The sequence below is a fragment of the Chrysemys picta genome, chromosome 10 (genome assembly GCF_011386835.1).
Source record: "Chrysemys picta bellii isolate R12L10 chromosome 10, ASM1138683v2, whole genome shotgun sequence".
NCBI classification, from domain to species: Eukaryota; Metazoa; Chordata; order Testudines; family Emydidae; genus Chrysemys; species Chrysemys picta.
In genome coordinates this window covers 23,455,042-23,475,559 of record NC_088800.1, presented here as the reverse complement: position 1 = coordinate 23,475,559, position 20,518 = coordinate 23,455,042, and the positions used below count along the sequence as shown (strand labels likewise).

The following is a 20,518-nucleotide window of genomic DNA, read 5'->3' as shown; positions in this document are numbered from 1 at the left end:
AGAAACAAGTGTAACTGGTAAGCTAGCCTGACCTGTGCGAATGTGAGAAACTTTCTTCAGCTTCCTTCAGTTGCCCTGATGGCCAGCAAAAAGTCCTACTTTGCTTTCCTTTCTATTCTTTTCTCTTTCTGCAGCATGACCTCTCTCGCCTCCCTGGGCCCCTTTCTCATAAACTAGCGTCATTGTTTATTTAAGCGAGAGACCCAAGACACAAACTGGCTGGAGCCACACTTTCCCAGAGTCCTGGGGTGTTTGGATCTGAGTTTATTTATTTATTTATTGTAATAAACTGTTTAAAAATTGGGTTGGGGAGGGTGGAGGAGGAAATCAAAATAATAATTCTATTACTTTTGCAGAGTCATTGCAGCCATAGCGATCCCAGGATGTTAAAGAGACAAGGTGGGTTAGGTAATATATTTTATTGGACCACTTCTGTGGGTGAGAGAGACAAGCTTTTGAGTTTACATAGAGCTCTTCTTCAGGTCTGGGCACTGTACTCTGAGCATCACAGCTAAATACAAAGCAGACTAAATTGTTTAGTATAAGTTACATATTGTAAGAGATCACTCAAGATGAGGAGGCTAGTTAGCACCTCTCCTGTCCTAGGACAAAAAAAAGGAGGTGGGGGAGCAATTCTATTATGGGCATTCATTTGGTGTTCTGCTTCTGTGGGGGGGCTTTAGTGACTAGCATAAGTGAGCTGGGCTCTGCGCATAGGACTTGGATCCAGAAATTGGTGACTTCTAATCCAGTGGTCTCCAAAGTGGGGTGCGCGCAAGAGGATCCTTGGGGGTGCGCGGCAGGAGGAGCGGTTTTTTGTCTTTGTTTTTTTTTTGCTTCGCCAGGGAGGAGTCCGAGCAGCTTTTTTTTTCTTCTTCTTCGGCAGTTCGGGCGGCTTTTTTTTTTTTTTTGCTTCGGCAAAAATGGTAGAGCCGGCGCGGCAGGGTGTGCGTGCTCAAAATTTTTTTACTGATAGGGGTGCACGATCAAAAAAGTTTGGAGACCACTGTTCTAATCTCAGTTCTCTGTAACCTTGGGCAAGTCACCTTCTGTTTCAGTCTCCCCCGTCTATGAAAATGAGACACAAATACTTTGCCTCAGAGAGGGGTTTGTGAGGCTTAGCCATTGTCTATAATGCACTTGGAAAATGGACAGTGCCAGGGTGTGCCAAACAGGAATGGGTGAATTCATTTGGCCACATTTCAAACTCACTTGAACAATGTGGATGAAGCTGGGAGAATAAAGCAAAAGGGAGATGGGGTGACAAGATTATGATCTCCGGGGTCTGATGGGAATTCGGAGGCCCTGTCCTGAGGAAAAGATGCGGTCTGGGGAAACATGGCAAGATAAATGCTCATAAAACGGTACTAAGCAGATGCACAAGAAGCAGGCAGAGAAGCACACCTGGGTTCCCGCCCTTATTTATAAAAATAGCACAATATTCCCCAGTAATGGTCTAAAACGCAATAGTGGTACGACAGCATTTGGGCAATCACTCCAGCATGGTGCATTATTACTTACATAGCCACCAGCCTCTCCAGTTAGCAAACAGCCTGGAAATGACCAAACCAAAACGTCATCATGAAGGCACTAGGGTGGTGATGACAGCAGCTCCCCACCTGTATGTGAGAGAGAGCGCAGCAATTGCCCCTACTGGGAAATGTGGGCATATAGCCATACAAGCTACCACCATTCGAACTCTAGCTGCAGCAGGCCAGGGACCCACACCACTGGTGAGATGAACCCCCGCACACAGCACGGTGGGTGGCAGCAGAAGGTACCTACATTGCTTTGCACACCAAAATCTAATACACCGTGAGAGACCGCAGCTGTCTGTTGTGCATGTCCGGAAGCACTGGACATGAGTGCAGACCATGGGGTTGCTGCTGGAAGCCAATAGCTGTTGGTCCCTCTCCATTTATTCAGGTGACGTTAAAGCCTTGGCAACGCCTGTGAATTCCTTTGTGTGCTGCTCATGTTGTGATTCCAGAGCCTCTTTCCCGCCCCACACTTTGATGACACCTCCTCACCAATCTGTATGAAAGCTCCATCTACTGACGTACCTAGCATCTTCCATCTTTGCAGTGCATTTCAGAGCGGGTTGCAGTTGCTTTCATTTTCACATGCGCCCATAACCAGAATATGCGGTACAGCCAGGAAATCTGTGATTGTATCCTCATTTGCATACACCCCACCCCCTTTCCTATACTTATACAGGTTCTGTGCACAGCAACAATTTTCCAAAGTCTCCCTGCACTGCCCCTTTGGGGACCATGCCAGCACTGAGGAGGCTGTGGCTTTCCGTGTGCCTTTTCCACCTGCTGCATAGCGCACTACTGCCAAGGATAGATCCAGGAGTTTTATGCTGGGGTGAATATATTGAAAAAGTAACTAACGTTGCAATGCTTTGCTATTAAGGTGAGAGGTGCCTTATAAATAACTACAATTGGTTGTGTCATGGGGAAGGTCAGAAAGCTAAAACCCCAATGCTCTATGGACCCAATCCTCCTGCTCAAGTAAAGCCAGTGGAAGGCCCCGAATGTAAACTGTAAGCAGGGGTCAGAGGGAAGGATGAAGAGAGCCTGTGAATGGGGTCTGACTCCACAGGGCCCCATTAATCCTGACACAGATGGAGGGTTTGTGAATGTACCAAGTGGATACACAATTAAGAAGATTCGCTAAGCAAACTCTTCTGCATGGGGGAAAGAGGGACACACCTCCAGGGACTTTCCCACCAGCCCCCACAGATCCTCACTGAGTCAGGATTTGTCCCTGAGGAAGTCAAAGGAAGACAAGACAGAGCTTGAAATGCACAGATGAGTGACATCGTTTGGAATTTATGAAGAACCTAGTCGAAACAATAGTTAAGAATAAAATTGTCAGACACATAGAAAAACATAAACTGTTGAGCAATAGTCGACATGGTTTCTGTAAAGGGAAATCGTGTCTTACTAATCTATTAGAGTTCTTTGAAGGGGTCAACAAACATGTGGACACGGGAGAGCCATTGGAAATAGTGTACTTAGATTTCCAGAAAGCCTTTGACAAGGTCCCTCACCAAAGACTCTTACGTAAATTAAGCTGTCATGGGATGAAAGGGAAGGTCCTTTCATGGATTGAGAACTGGTTAAAAGACAGGGAACAAAGGGAAGGAATTAATGGTAAATTCTCAGAATGGAGAGGGGTAACTAGTGGTGTTCCCCAAGGGTCAGTCCTCAGACCAATCCTATTCAACTTATTCATAAATGATCTGGAGAAAGGGGTAAACAGTGAGGTTGCAAAGTTTGCAGATGATACTAAATTGCTCAAGATAGTTAAGACCAAAGCAGACTGTGACGAACTTCAAAAAGATCTCACAATACTAAGTGATTGGGCAACAAAATGGCAAATTAAATTTAATGTGGATAAATGTAAAGTAATGCACATTGGAAAAAATAACCCCAACTATACATACAATATGATGGGGGCTAATTTAGCTACAACAAGTCAGGAAAAAGATCTTGGAGTCATCATGTATAGTTCTCTGAAGCTGTCCACGCAGTGTGCAGCGGTGGTCAAAAAAGCAAACAGGATGTTAGGAATCATTAAAAAGGGGATAGAGAATAAGACTGAGAATATATTATTGCCCTTATATAAATCGATGGTATGCCCAAATCTCGAATACTGCGTACAGATGTGGTCTCCTCATCTCAAAAAAGATATACTGGCACTAGAAAAGGTTCAGAGAAGGGCAACTAAAATGATTAGGGGTTTGGAATGGGTCCTCTATGAGGAGAGATTAAAGAGGCTAGGACTCTTCAGCTTGTTTTCACAAAAGGTCTTCAGCTTGGAAAATAGGAGACTAAGGGAGGATATGATAGAGGTATATAAAATCATGAGTGATGTGGAGAAAGTGGATAAGGAAAAGTTATTTACTTATTCTCATAATACAAGAACTAGGGGTCACCAAATGAAATTAATAGGCAGCAGGTTTAAAACAAATACAAAGAAGTTCTTCTTCACGCAGCGCACAGTCAACCTGTGGAACTCCTTACCTGAGGAGGTTGTGAAGGCTAGGACTATAACAGCATTTAAAAGAGAACTGGATAAATTCATGGTGGTTAAGTCCATTAATGGCTATTAGCCAGGATGGGTAAGGAATGGTGTCCCTAGCCTCTGTTTGTCAGAGGGTGGAGATGGATGGCAGGAGAGAGATCACTTGATCATTGCCTGTTAGGTCCACTCCCTCTGGGGCACCAGACATTGACCACCGTCAGTAGACAGGATATTGGGCTAGATGGACCTTTGGTCTGACCCGACACGGCCATTCTTATGTTCCTATGAAGGGCCTTGACCCAACATTGGTCCTTTCATGCATATGAACACAGTGAAGTAGGTTTCAGGGATAGACAGGATATTGAATAAAGAGACTTTTCATAACGATACAGAAATTAGTACATTTAATGTAATATCCCTGAGTATTGTGGGATTTTAAAGGATGGGTCTTAGAAGGAATGTGATTTATGGAGATATCCTATCTCCTAGAACTGGAAGGGACCTTGAAAGGTCATCGAGTCCAGCCCCCTGCTTTCACTAGCAGAACCAAGTACTGATTTTGCCCCAGATCCTTAAGTGGCCCCCTCAAGGATTGAGCTCACAACCCTGGGTTTAGCAGGCCAATGCTCAAACCACTGAGCTATCCCTCCCCCCCAATTGTTTATAATTGTTTAAAATTCAGGTGGCAGTCTTACAAGAAACATTTCACTAATTGAGAGCAAGAAAAATTATTAGGGAAGTAGGTGAGGCAAATAATCTTGGTTTCCTTTATATCTTCTAAAGGTAGAGCTGTCACCATATTAATTCACAGAGGTGTTTCCTTTGTGTTATGTAGTCTACCTCAGGCCCACAGGATCAATATTTAATTGTTTAAAGGGATATTGTATTCCTTTCCTGTCACTTTTGTTAATGTCCATGCTCCCTGTAATCCCACAGGGTCTTTCTTTGTGGGTCTGATCACAGAGATTACCCCATCATTCAATAGCTGTGGGAGGAGACTCTACTTCAGTAACTGATTCAGTAATGGATAGAACCCATTCCTCTCTATCTCCTAATGAAGTGATGAAGTGTGTGCCACAAAATGTAACAGGCTTTTGTGGCAAACTGGGTTGCACTGCTGAGAGGAGGATTAAACCTTCTTCTCATTGCCCCATAAATCATGGAATCAGATACATTTATTCTGATGGATAGCCAAGACTCCACTGACAATATTTTAGCTATGGAACTGTCTGAGCACAGTGCCCTTCTTACAGCTAAGCCAAGTAAACTGTATCTATTATGAGGATTCCCTTTCAGCTATGAAATCCTTTGCTCTGCAGATCATCTTTGAAACTATGGCACCATTGGTAATCCAGGCCCAGGGAAAATGTTGATTCCAAATGGAGATAGGAAACACTGTGGCCTATTCTACTGGCAAAAGTAGAAGCCTCTCTTATAATTACAAAAGGGAGCCTAGGGTACTTGATTTCAGTAGAATTGCATCAACATAAAATTAGAGTAACTTAGTGGGGTATTTCTCATACACAAGAATGTGCTGGAGGTACCTCTTAGAGCTATCCCATATCAGAACACACAGCTCTTCCCAACACTCCCTTCTGTGCCTAAATCATGATTACCTCTCACTTAATGAGGAAGATAAAGACTCCACCTTCCTATATTCAAGAGACCAACAAAATGCTACTTCTCTAAAGAAAAGTCTAGTGATTCCTCCTGAAAGTATCACCTGACAGCTGTAGGTATCTCAGTAAATCACACCTTCCTAGAGGCAAGAAGCACTAATGAAATTAAGGATATCTTGTACACCTGAAGACTTCATGGGTGAATGGGACAATAACATCAGAAGTACCACCCCTTTCTGTACATTCCTTATTATGCCTCCCCTTTCTTGATGTCCTATGAGAATCTTATTGTTGAGGGGTGAGACATCAGAGACAGCTCCTCCTCCATCTCCTTTTTTCTCTCCTTCTCTTAATCCATCTTCACTATCCCCTTTTCCACCTCTTCTGTTTCTCCTTTTCTTTCCTAGGATAGAAAGGGGCTTGATAGGATTATGACATCAGGAGTTAGTTACCCCCTCACTTCACTTGATTATTGAAACCTTATGACTGAAATGAATCAGCAGGTATGTAGAAAATACATGCACAAACAGATATGCTGGCAGTGACTATGTACAATTATTAAATATACCAATGAACATAGCCCTGTAACTATTCTAGCATTTGCCAATAGGGATTCAGAAGGCTTACAGGTTTATAAGAAACCAATTTTATTTTTTCATTACATTAATTTGGTAGTATCATCATACAAAATTGTTACTCCCAGTATCCTCCCCCCACTAACTATTGTCTGGGTAATGCTGAACTGGGGTATCTAATATTCAGCTTTACGGAGCTACTACATTACTTCACATATTAGAGGATTATGGGTAACAAAACTAGTTGGAGTATTTTTTGCTGCTGATTTCTAAAACTATATTTTTTTCTTAGCACATGAATTTACACTTCCTTATTGATCTCAAAAATCTACCCGGACATTGGACTTTTGGATATTAACACTATTGCATTATATAGCTATAGAAATTCTTCATAATTCTTCCTTGGCCTAATTCACTGTGGAGCTGTAAAAAGTTTTGGACTGAGTCACTGTACTTTTACCAAGGGCACCTCAACAATTCAGTCTCTTTGGACACTATTTTTTAATTCTAGTGGTTATAAAGATAATTTTGAAGAGTTGGTGAAGCAGCGGTGGTGGGGAGGGGTTAATAGTAAAATATAGAAAAATGAATTTCTGATTCTGTCACTTCCTATTTTTATATAAATTCACACGAGGTGTGACGGCTCAAGGAAGGAGTCACGCTGCCCCGCCTTGAATCTGGAAACTCATTTACACATCGCTGAGCACTAAAAAACAAATCTCCAACCTGTGGATAGCATTAAGCCCATCTTTGAAAAGATGACTTTCCTGACCTGCTCTCATGCACAATCCACACACTATCTAGAGTCTACATTCACTCCTCTGCTGTAATTTGACTTTTATTAACATAGAAATTAATAATAATATTATGCTGGAGGGTGTTGGTGTCTTGATCTATCGAAAAATCACAGACTTCACTGAAGCAGATGGACATGCCAGCCACCCTTCATTCTGGCTAAATGGGAGAAGCAATTAAACTCATTTATGGAGTAAGATAGGTTGAAATGATAGATGCCTCCGCCCAAAGCACTGGCCGCATGTAAGGCCTGTGCAAGAACTAACTCAGGGAAAATAAGAGAAAAGTTTCCCTGAGAATTGATGGCAAGCGCAAGGGCTGGGGCATCAATGGATTGCATCTCTGTGTGTCTGAACCATAAAGCAAGCAGAAATCCAAGAAAAGGAGCCACAAAGTCTGGGAAAGCCATAGAAGCCACAGTAGTGTGGCTGTTGGAGAAGGCCAAGAGAGAGAGCTTTTGGGGGCAAAGTGCCGGCTGGAAAAGCAGACTTAGAAACTGAGGATGGAAATTGCTTGCCATTCTTTGTTTCTACTATGTCCAAGGAAAGAGGGTGGGAGAGGGATAGCTTGAGTGGTTTGAGCATTGTCCTGCTAAACCCAGGGTTATGAGCTCAATCCTTGAGGGGGCCATTTAGGGAAGTGGGGTAAAAATCTGTCTGGAGATTGGTACTGCTTTGAGCAGGGAGTTAGACTAGATGACCTCCTGAGGTCCCTTCCAACCCTGATATTCTATGAAAGAAATATCTGACTCCATCATCAATTTCTCCTCCTAATGGGAACCACCCAGCAAAAAGCCCTAAATATTGGCTAACTGCTCTGGCCTAAGGGGCAACAATAAGATAAAGTTCAGCTCAAGCCTTCTCCCCAGGCTTGACTGCTTCCAAGGTGCCTCACTCAGGACTGCCCTGCCTAGATCCTCTTTTTAGACAGCTAACCACACCACCCTTGTGTGTAGCTGGAGATAACAAGCCACCTGTCTCAGTGAGTTAACAGAGCCCTCTTACCATTCTAAAGAATATCCACTCTGCTAATAAGGTGGGGGTGTTTTGCCCCTTTATTGCATGCAGATTTTTGTCTGTGATGATGTGGATGAATCTGAGTGCCACTACATTTGTCTCCATAAAGTAGATGGGCTTGAACCACAGTCAGCAAAGGGAATTATTACTTCCTAGACTGAGCTATCCCATATAGACTCATAGACTTTAAGACCAGAAGGGACCATCATGATCATCTAGGCCGACCTCCTGCACAGCGCAGGCCACAGAACCTCACCCACCCACTCCTGCAATAGTCCCGTAACATCTGGCTGAGTTACTGAAGTCCTTAAATCATGATGTAAAGACTTCACGTTACAGAGAATCCACCACTACTCTAGCACAAACCAGCAAGTGAGGAAGGCAACCCCCCCCCCCAAGTCTCTGCCAATCTGACCTGGCAGGAAATTCCTTCCTGACCCCAAATATGGCAGTCAGGTAGACCTTGAGCATGTGGACAAGAGCTACCATCCAGACACCTGGGAAATAATTCTCTGTAGTAACTCAGCGCTCTCCCCATCTAGTGACCAATCTCTGGCCATTGGAGACATTTGCTACTAGCAATCGCAGATGGGCCACATGCCATTGTATGCAATCTCTCATCATACCATCCCATCCATAAATTTATCCAGCTCAATCTTAAAACAAGTTAGGATTTTTGCCCCCATTGCTCCCCTTTGAAGGCTGCTCCAGAACTTCACTCCTCTGACCGTTAGAAACCTTTGTTTAATTTCAAGCCTAAACTTGTTGATGGCCAGTTTATATCCATTTGTACTTGTGCTGGTATTGCTACTTAATGTACATACCTATGCTTCCGCCCTGGTGTTGATCCCTCTGATGTATTTATAAAGAGCAATCATATCTCCCCTCAGCATTCATTTGGTTAGGCTAAACAAGCCACGCTCCTCAATTCTCCTTTCATAAGGTAGGTTCTCCATTCCTCTGATTATCCTAGCAGCCCTTCTCTGCACCTCTTCCAGTTTGAATTCATCTTTCTTAAACATGGAAGACCAGGACTGCACACAGTACTCCAGATGAGATCTCACCAGTGCCTTGTGTAATAGTAATAACACTTCCCTAGCGCTACTGGAAATATCTCAACTGATGCATCCTAGGACTGCATTCACCTTTTTCACAGCCGCATCACATTGGTGACTCATAATCATCCTGTGACTGACCAATACACCCAGATCTTTCTCTTTCACTTCCAAATGAAGCCCTGAGGGAGAGAGGGCTAAGGTGGTCTAAAATCACCGTTGCACCCACCTGATTCTGGGTAATTCTGGGAGCCAAAATGGCCCCTGGTACAACTTAAGCCATTACATACTATGTGACAGGCCGGCCTCCAGCCACACACCCCAGCTCATCCCCTACTCCAGGGCTTGAGGGGACTATAGTTGTTCATACAGTGCCTCCCCGGGGGGAATTTTCCCCTGGCCCACTATGGGCTTTTGCAGCCCCTGTAGAGTGACATAGATGCATACAGGGGCCATAGTAGGGGTGAAAATCTCACCTCATATTCATAAATAGCCTCAACTTGCTGATATAGTTTGAGTTGAACTCCTTTTTCTGCTGGAGAGTGTCTGACATCTCAACATCTTGTGCTGCTCTCGCAATTAGCAATTGCATGTAGTTATCCCTTTAAATCTAATCATCTTTATTTCAGGACACTTACTAGATTCAAATTTACTTCAACATGTGAAACAGCTCATCAAGCAACTAATCCTTTCTGCAAGACGTATAGGGGTGCAGTGCTGACAGTCAACTCCAATCCTGTCATCTTGATGGCAACAGATCAGGACATCCCGTTCTGTCACCAGCATGAATGTTTGACTGCCAGCCGGAGGTCAAAATAGGCCTTGGCATGATTTCATGTTACTGACTGCAGTGAAACTAATATTAATGAAACAGCTTTGAGCCTTTATAATGTCTTAATCAGGTTTTTATCTGCTCCTGATTTTTCTGCCATATACCTTTACCGGATTAACACTGTTAGTTTTTGTTTCAACACACACTGAACATTGTCTATGAGAACTTATGTGACCAATTCAACATCTAGAGTGCATATACCTGAATGCAATAAAAAAGGAAAGACTTCTCTAACATTCTGTAGACACAGCCAACAGCTTTGATTTATACCAGTGGTTCTCACGCTGGGGAACCCTCTTCCATGCCATGAAGGCAAAACTCCCTCTAAAGTCAATAGGATTTTTATTGCTTCTGCACTCTGGGATTGGCCCCATAATTCGTAAACTGTAAAATATGTTTAGAAATGATGCTGTTTCTTACTGTTTCGTATTAGTACCAAGGATGCTTACAGTGCTTCCTATAGGAAACATTATTTGTCCAAATTAGGTGGCATCTTTGATGTTCTGGTTGCTGTGGTTTTATTTTTTTACAGTGTGGTAATTATTCTCTTCTTTTCTGTCCTCCTTCTAGACATAATAATATGCAATGAGGCTGAGGGAGATTGTTACTCCCAGTATCCTCCCCCCACTAGCTCCACAGCGGGAGGGTGTCTAAGTTAATTGCTTCTCCAAATGTGGACACTCCTTTAAGGGGCTATCTTGAGTAGTGACTAGGGCCTAGCTCCACAAAGGTATTTACCTGTCTTTCAATGGGAGTTAGACCCCTAAATACCTTTGAGCCCAGATGGAGAACTCCTGACAACAGTGTGGCTAATCATCATGGATCAAACAGCAAACTCCCCCAGCTGGGAAGGTGGCTGGTGTGAGCCATTCAGAGATACTCTCAATATTCAAGGAGTGGTATGTCTAATGTAGTTTGAGTTCACCCCCTCCACAAAACCAGTGTCTACTAGACCAGAGAGATTCTTCAGTAACACTAGTATCCCCCAGCTGACAGAAGGCTGTGATGCTGTCAGCAAGTTTATGCAACAGGTATTTTCTGGGCTTGAACCCAAATCACAGCATGAGAGCTGACCCTTTGGGAAGACTGGATGCAGGTGAGAATCTGAATTTTGTGGATTTCCTTCAAATCTTACTGGGCTGTATGCTTTAATTCCTTCCTCTACAAATTCATTTCCCAAATAGGGTCCAGTCCTCCAGGGAGGGCTTTGTATCTTGAGTAGATTTTAAGGCACACCGAAGTGGGTCCTAAAATACCCCCTTGACCCAGATAAATTTGGCAGAGGGATGGGGAAGCTGGTGGATTTCATATTTCTAAAATAAATTCATCCTTCTGGGGGAGGAGAGAGATTCAGCATGTCGCAGAATCCCAGATGAGCTCACAGCTTGAACATAGAGCATATGCAAATTAAATTTAAGCAAGGGCAGCTGGAAGGCATTTGCTTTGTTAAATTATTATAGCGCTCTAGGGGGGAACAACTGCTTTTATCACCATGAATAAAAGGAAATACTCTAAACAAAGCTTCGCAAAACCTTTCCAGTGAGCAGTACTTAAAGTAGATTGAAAAAGAGGGGAGCAAGGAGGAGGGGGAGAGCTGCTTACACAAGCCAGGGAGAGGAACATTGCTTCTCTGATCCTCCTTCCTTCACTCCACTACATTCCTTTGTATTTTTACCGCCTACAAAGGGGTCTATGGATATCTTGGTTCCACCCCACAGCTGTGATGCATCCCAGCCACGAGGTGCCCCAAAGGGAAGCTCCCAGTGTGTTTTGGGCTTTGACTGAGTTGGAACCACCAGCAGATCTCAGAGAGGCTCTCCTGATTCCTTTCATCTGGGTGAAACCAAGCCCAGTAAGGAGGGTTCTTTTCATTCCATTCAGGAGAGAGAAAGGCGTGTTGATACTTAATTGTAATTTCTTTAGGACTATGTGTTTGTGAGGGCCTAGCACCTGGTCTGTGACTGATGCTGCTAGGGACTACTGCAACACAAAGCAATAACATCTAGAACCCAGGGCAGGATGCTCCAGAGGCAGAAGAGCTAAGCTAGTTATAGTATTTTGCATATGTAGATGTTCCTGGATTCCTTCTGCAGTTGAAGAAATTAAGCCACGTAAAAGGAATGTGGCCAGTGAGTGGGAAATGGGGGTATTTTTATTTGACACAAGAACCTTGATCAAATTGACCTGGCAACTCAGAGAGGGTTTTCTGCTTAAACTTGTTCTCTTGTGCTGTTTTCCTTCAGCTGCACAGATCCAGGCCCTACCACACCCCACTTCGGGATAGTCTCCCAGAGTTCACTTGTTCATGTTCTCATTTCTTTAAAGAGAACATGATTGTACCCCATCAGTCCCTCTGCCAGTAGTATCATAGCAAGCTGCCGGGCTTGCTGAACCAATGATTGGTAACAAATAAGAACCTATGCCTGAGGGAGGAAGGCTAGTCTAGCGGGAAAGGAAGGATAGTCCAGTGGTTAGGGTGCTAGACTGGGATTTGGAAGACCTAGGTTTTAGTCTCTGCTCTGTCACAGACTTCCTTTGTGACCTTGGGCAAATTACTTAGTCTCTCGGCACCTCAGTTCAGGTGGGGATAATAGCACTTCCCTATCTCCCAGGGGCATTGTGAAGATAAATGCATTAATGATTAAAGACTGTGATGCACTCAGAAAGTACAGTAATGAGGGTTGTATAAATAGCTGAGAGAGAGAGAGAGAGAGAGACACATCTGTTTGCAGCCAAAACGCCCCTTGTCATCATTTAGAGATAGTCACTGGCCGGGTCAGGATTGCAAAATCATACCCATGGATCTGTAATATAGGCTGTAATTATATGTATACAGGAAAAATTATTTTATATAAGATGGCACTCCGGTCAGAAAAAGACAATTTCACTGAGCTAAATGCAGGGCTTACTTGTCAGTGTTGTTTTTGTTGCTAATGCTCATTTGAGATGATCTTAGAAGAGTGATTCTGATTTATACTTAGAGTAATTTCATCCCAGAAGAATCACTGCAGTGCTTACATAGAAACAAAATGATGATACAAGTGACCCATGCTGACTATTAGCACACAGCAATGCTGTTTGATTGAGGCCTGATCCTGCAAAACCTTCACCACATGAGTAGGCCTTATTCATGCAAGTAGTCCCATTGACTTCAGCAAGACTGCTTGCATGGGTGAGGGTGATTTGGATGAGAAAGGGCTTGTAAGAATTTTTCCAAACATTCAACAAGCACAGTGATTTAATCAGAAATAATTAACTTAACTCCCTGTGGTCAGAACCACCAAACCCCTAGCCCAGAATGATCCTGTTCTAAGGAATGAATGTATTTAGTGTGAATATCCCCAGTGACGCAGGGATGAGGTTAGTGATTTACTCAGTGATTTACTCAGGTTACCTGATGGTCCCCGACAATACATGAAGGTTCAGTCTTGGCATGGTGTTTAATCAAGTCAGTGACATACATCAAAGGATGCTGCTTTAATCACATCGTTAGACCACAGACATTATTTGTAACTCATTATGATGTTATTAATGATTAAAGACTGTGATGCACTCAGAAAGTACAGTAATGAGGGTTGTATAAATAGCTGAGAGAGAGAGAGAGAGAGAGACACATCTGTTTGCAGCCAAAACGCCCCGTTATCTAACTGTCTGTCTGTACTAGGCTAGCTTGATTATCACTTCAAAAGTTTTTTTTCTCTTAATTAATTGGCCTCTCAGAGGTGGTAAGACAACTCCCACCTGTTTATGCTCTCTGTATGTGTGTATATATATCTCCTCAATATATGTTCCATTCTATATGCATCCGAAGAAGTGGGCTGTAGTCCACGAAAGCTTATGCTCTAATAAATTTGTTAGTCTCTAAGGTGCCACAAGTCCTCCTGTTCTTCTTTTTGCGGATACAGACTAACACGGCTGCTACTCTGAAACCTTTCATTATGATGTGTTTAACACAGTATTCTGTTTAACACAGTTATGCACAGTCACTATCAGACATTTCTCTCCTCAAGCGGAATGTCAATATCTTAACATCTTAATGAGTTATAGTCAATATCCATTGCAATAAAGCTTGTATTTCCCTATGCTAGGATTTTGTCCACCCTTAGGGTTTTGATTTAAAATGGCAGCTTTTCCTATGTGACTGATTGAAGAGTTATAGAAATTCCATATCTGAATACGTGCACACTGCTTCGGCAGCTGATGGAAAATCTTACACATTCTCCTGCACCGAAACTCTCACAGTCAAATTAAGACCGATCAATCTAAACTACTCGTCTTCTAAAGAAGCTGGGCCCGATGTGTTGCTTGTAGCTTGATCGGATTGTGAAGGAGAGCAGTTGGAATAAGGCACCGGTTATGTCCAAATGATAAACACTTGGATTCTGTTTAGATTAGAGCTTTTGGCTGTGTTGTAACTTGAGGTAATTGATTAACAATTAACTCAAGTTAATGAACATGACTGTATGCTAGTGAAGTGCAGCTAAGGGTGGAGAAGCAAGGAGAGGTAGGGGAAAGGCTATGGCCCCACTTTCCTCCACGTCATCCAGGAAAGCTGGCCAGCCAGAGGGGATGTGGAGGCTGCACCCTCTCTTAAGGTTCCTGAATCTTTGGGAGGCATTGTGGCCCCCAGACCTACTGAAGTGATGTGCCTCTGCACATCCCCAGTGTGGGACATGGCTCTATGCCACAATCCAGGTCTCTGCTTTGAGGCAGCCAGGAGAATAAGCTGCCTGCTTTCTTTGAAATGTACCACCCGGAGTGCATAAGATAAGTCAGTTCATCGGTGCTGGCACTAGGAGGGCCTCACCCCTGGGCTTGAAATGGTTTCCATCATATACAGGAGTTACAGTTTGGTTCAATGGCTATCAGCCCCCTTCCCTCCCCCCCTCCCTCCCAACTATTCAAATTGTTCCAGCTCCCCCCGAGTCAGTTACACATTGCAAAGTGTGTTAGCACAAGCCCAGCCTCTGCTCTTAATAATATGTGCAAAGGGCAATTTGTTAGAAATATAAACTGACCACCTGACTCTGGCTGCCAGCTGGAGTCAGAGGCTGGATGCATGGAGTGGGCGCTAGGAAACAAGGTGGAGAGGCAGAAACCAGGCAGGAGCTGGAGCGGGGCTTCTCAGAATGGGGAGCTTTGGAGTAGTCACTAGAAAGAGAAATAGAGAGCGGGGAAAGACACACATTGTTGGGGCAGGAGCCCCCTGGAGTATAGAGGGGACATAGAATAAGGGGAGCATAGAGGAAGTGGCTAGAAAGAACTAAGAGTGACACTTAGGATCAGAGTGCAGGGGACCTGGGAAGTTGTAGTGGGGACAGAAGAAGGTTGTGGGTTTTTTGTCTCTCCATTCTGATCCACCTTCTACTACCCCCATATTCCACCCAGGGTTAACTTTCCTCAGTGCACACACCACCTATGGAATGGCTAACACAAGTCAAGTAGTGACTCACACCAGCTTAGAAAAGGAGCATTCCCAATCTTATTTCTACAGAAATGAACATCCTGTAGCATCTGGGATATTGCTCTGGCAATACCAAGAAGCCAAACTTGATTTATTTAATATTACGATGAATATAGTGCTATGGAAGGTGTCAAACTGAAAGGACAGGAGATAAAGGCCCTATCTCCATAGAACAGGAACACCATGGGCAGTGACAATGCAGTTTCCTGATACTACCTTGCCATTGTCTTTACTGTAGCTTCTCGGCTCTCTGTGAGCTGAGTGGTGAAAGCATTAGCTAGGGCTCTTACCCTCGTTTTAGCCCAACCCCCCTGCCATCCACACACCCAAACCTTTCCCCCAGATTTGAAGGTACTTTACCCGAGGTAGCTTACCTGGCTAGGGATTGGAGCCTGAGCCCGGGCTTTGCTTTAACTCAGACTGGAACCCACCCATTTTGCGGCTGAGGCTACATCACATCACATCCACACTGCTATATTTAGAGCGCTAGCTTGAGCAGAGTAAGTGTGAATCTCTGTACATGGGCCGGGAATCACACCTCCCAGCTGCAGTATAGACATACGCAGTGAGGACACAGTAATGCTGATATGGCCTTGCAATGAGGATATTCCCACCTGGGCTAGGCTAACCTGGGAGACAGATCACTCAGGCTAACTCTTCAATGAAGTCATAACTTCAGCCACATTCTTAAAGGGTCACATCTAGGTGTGAGAGCCCCCCACTCATTCATACCTTGATCTTTCTGCTCAGATTGCAAATAGGGTGCTAATTAGTATTAGTTCTGACCATGGAGGAGGGAGGTTACCTTCCCTAGCAAGCAACACCATTAGCCCACTTCACAGACCACCAAACAGGCAGCACATGGGAACAACTGACCTGAGCTATATGACACCTGGTCTACACATAAAAGTTTTGCTGGCATAGCTATATTGGTTGGGGATGTGATTTCTTCCTGTCCCCTAATCCTTGACCAACATAGCTATGCCAGAAAAAGCCTAATGTAGACACAGCTATACCAGCAAAAAAGTCCTTTGGCCAGTAGAGCTTACTCTGCTTAGGGAACTGATTTAAGCTGGTATAAACTGCCTCTCCAGAGAGTTGCCAGTACAGCTGTAGCAACAAACCCTTTCTAACGTAGACAAGGCCTGATCTTGAAGCAAAAACTTCCCAGTCTGATTACCTGAGCCATTCTGTCTCCCAACTTTATTCTTTTACAGTCCTTAATCTCTCTGGCAGCGGTTAAAGTAGATTGGAACAGGAGTGGGTGCACTCCCCACTAGTCAAGGGGGAGATGTGGGGAAGGAAGTGCTGCTCCCCCAAGCTAGGGATAGAAAGAGAACTCCCATGCCTCTGTCCATAGCTCCCCTTATCTTAACCCTCACCCTCTGCGCCAAATCCAGGGCCCATTGAAGTGGACGAGTTTAGTCATACGCTTCATTTGGACCAAGACCTGGCCCTCTAACTTCACATGTAAAAATCATTTAAAGGTGTGCTCCACCTATGCAGAAATGCATTATGAAAATGTAGGAAAATTCAACAGCTTTCCTGTTTGAACAAAGCACAGGAACCTAAGTTTAAAGTTCTTGATATTTTTCATATCTATAGGGACCATCTTTTTATTCTGTTTGTGCACCTAACACAATGGGGTCTTGGCCCATGTCTAGGGCTCCTAGCGCTACAGAAATACAAAGAAATAATATTATGAATAAGGAAGACACTTGTTGGAACTCTGTAGCCCTATTAAAAATTGTATTTCCTTCTAAAAATATTTGTTTCATTCAGGAAACAATGGCAGAGACCTCCTGTAGCTAATTTAATCACTGTACCATACATTTCTTTACTGTTTATAATAAACAAGGATTGTGTAGTCTAGTGGATTAATGAGGATTGGAGAAAATTGCTCATATTCTTAGCAGTTACTGAAAATAGAAAATGAGCTCTGTGGTTCACACTGGAAAGTAATGAACATTTCCTGTTTTTGAAGCTTGAAAGCATTTAGAAATAGAGCTCCATGAAAACCAAACTTGGAAGCTCCAGTGCCACTGCAATATGTAGTTTTGCCAGCAGAGGGCAGGCACAACATATCTTCAAGCAAAATAAGACAGTTCTGCCAGATCAAGTTTCATTGACAAACATAAAAAGTACACAAAGTGCAAAATTACACTCGTTATCATGAAGATGAGCTGCCGTTAACTTAGATCAGCCAATGAGAGATCCCATTTATCTGTTTATGTACTTGTTTAAATATTTTTTTAGGCTTTAAAGAAATTAGGAAAATTCTTGAAAGGATTGTGAGTTCTACAGTAACAAATAATCATTCACTATAAATATGCATTTTGGGAACCCAGCATTTTTCATGCAGTGAAGTTAGGAAATGGATGTTTAAAGTGGAAAATATCTTGAGAGTTGCTAGGGGTGAGACCATTTCTGCTCCCTCAAGTCTTCAGTTGTTTATGGGATGCTGACCAATTCAAAACATGAGAAAATTAAAATCTTAGTCTAATAAGTTAGTCATTGTCAATTCTAAGCCCCATCAGTTTAACAGTAGATCTTCTTTGCACAAGCAGCTGTCCTGGTCCTTAGACTGTATTGTGCGTACAAGCAGCTTCATTGTACAGTTTGATAGCTTCAGTAGTGCACTGAATTTGTTCCCTTAATTAATAATCACATGCAGTGAAGGCAGATTGTAGTTCCCCACTTCAAATTTCTGTGGCTCATTAAATTCTCTCATGGGTCACAACACCCTCAATCACCTAAGAATCCTCCCCCAGCGAGTCAAGTATCAGGGGGTAGCCATGTTAGTCTGTATCCACAAAAACAATAAGGAGTCCGGTGGCACCTTAAAGACTAACAGATTTATTTGCACATAAGCTAAGTGGGTTTTTTACCCACAAAAGCTTATGCCCAAATAAATCTGTTAGTCTTTAAGGTGCCCGTGCCACTGGACTCCTCCCCCAGAGAGTGAGCCTAGGCCTAAAGTAAATTAAGTCTCTGCTGGCTTTGTGAGATTTAAACTCTTGTCCTAGGAAGATTATGTACTTTGGAAAGGTGGTTTTGAATTACAGACAGGACTGATTTCTCCAGTTACACAACTGCTCCAGATCACTGGAGTCCCAAAGTGAATAAACAAGATAAGAAATCTGCTCAGGATAGGAACTACCCTGGTGAAAGCCCACAGGAAGAAGGATAAAAAGGCTCAGAATGTTCCATTATACAGTCAGGACAAGCAACCGTCTTTCCTCCTTGCATGCCAGTACTGGACCTCACTCTGCACTCCTTACATAGGCACAGGGAAATCTTATTTTGCATGTTCCTATTCAAAACAGAAGGTTCCAATAACACTGGAGGTGGGATCAGAGATGCCAGCTAGAAAAAAAAGCAGCAAGGTTCAAGGATATTACAGGAGAGGGAGTTCACTTGGGGCCTGATCCAATGTCCATTGAAATCAATGAAAAGAGTCCAATGTCCAATGAAATCAATGACCTCAATGGACTGTGGGGTCAGACCCCTGGTGCACAAGAAAAGAGAGGCCACAGGCCTACAGACGGTTTAAAAACAGGCACAGGGCTCAGATTTTACCCCAGGCTAAGCCTTTAGCCAGCTTTGGTGCATACAGTTAGTTTCCAAGGCAGAAAGGAATTGGGCTTTGGAATGTCCTTAGCTGCTTCAATGCCATTTTCATCTGACAGTAGGATCTTGTAAAACATTGAGGCAAGATTCAATTATTCCTCACTAGTTGTCACCCCAGCACTGACAAAAACAACACTGTCAAAAATTAGGTGTTTATATTCAAAATATTCCCCTAATCTGAAAAGTCTGTTTAAACCTAAATCCGTCAGAAGTTTATGGCAGGGAGCCAGGGAAGTTTATGGTTGTGAGCCAGGGAACTAAAAACAGATTAAAACCCCCAGAAGAGTTATACAACTCAGCTCTTAAAAGCATTTGAGTTTAGAGGTGTGTCTGTGCTTGGAGATTGCTCTTTTTATTTATCAATCATGTATTTCTCTTATGCCTCATCATGCAAACTGTAAATCACAAGAAGATATGTGTAACCAAAGGAAGATGCAAACACATAATAATAGTGTCATCGACATGGAAACTAGGAAAAGGAGGATGACAATATGTGTAATGCTTAGGGAGGAATCCATAATTTCCATCCAGTAATCAACATCAGCACTCCAAGGAAATGTGCTTCCAATTTTGCCCTTGCAGTGTCCTTCATACATTTAACATCTGTCTCCCTTTTTTCACCATCAATATTCATTTTGGAGTCTAGGTCTGGTCAAAAGTTGTGGTAGCTAGCCTGCACCTTTTGCTGTGTTCTCGTCATATCTTGCAAGGTAAGCAGGGTCTTTGTTTTGGGTAGGCGCCTCCAAAGGATACCTACATGTTACAGGAAGTGGTGGTGTATCTCTTCTAGACTGTAAGCTCACTGGGACAGAGACTGTCCTGTATGTGCTCAGCACAACAGAGCCCTGATTTGGTAGCGGTCTCTAAGGACTACTGTAAGATGACTGTAATACTAATGTTATACTGAAAGTTGGTAATTGCTGCCAGCAGATGGGTAATAGATCTAAAGACAATCACATACTTCCATTGGCTTTAGCAAGATATCAGTCACTCTCTTTTCTGGTCCAAGAGAGGGAGGAAATTAAACCTTTTCATTTAGTAAAACCAGCTGTGGACAGTGGTAGTGACTACCCTTGGCAACAGGCTACATGGCAGGCCAGAGCTAACACAGGTAAATTAACAAAGGTTTCCCTGGTTGCAAACTGCAGGAGCTTGGATACAGCTGTAAGCAGTGTGAGTTGGATGCAGAAAGCTAGAGGAAGGAGTTTTGAGTATAACCCTGAGAGGAAGCAGAGACAGAGCTTCTTGGGCACAGAACACATTGGAGAGGCACACTTGGGAATTTATGACCAAGAAAACTACTGGCTGTTGTTTCCATGAACACAATAGAAAAACCGAACTCTGTATTTATATTTTTTTAAATAATCAAGATTACACAGTGAATATACCTAACTTGTATCATCATTTTCTCAGCCTAGTGGGAAAAACCTTGAGGCCCTAAATTTTGGCAAATTATTTGGGCCAAAGAGGCAACAACAATAATAGTGAATATTTTCA

The 20,518-nt window shown here is 43.2% G+C and overlaps 1 protein-coding gene across 3 annotated transcripts in view; it reads left to right on the top strand.

Moving 5' to 3' along the window:
- The first annotated feature begins 10,876 nt into the window (after nucleotides 1-10,876).
- ATOSA (atos homolog A) overlaps nucleotides 10,877-20,518 on the top strand; it is a 95,526-nt gene continuing 85,884 nt past the window's right edge. For 2 of the 3 annotated variants that reach the window (XR_010591013.1, XR_010591012.1), the window contains exon 1: nucleotides 10,877-11,023. Coding sequence is in view for 1 of the 3 variants with exons in the window: in XM_065559451.1 (XP_065415523.1) it covers nucleotides 10,933-11,023 (91 nt within the window). In the remaining 2 variants the exon portion in view is untranslated. The remainder of the gene's footprint in view (nucleotides 11,024-20,518) is intronic. The other variant, XM_065559451.1, reaches the window with a different exon arrangement.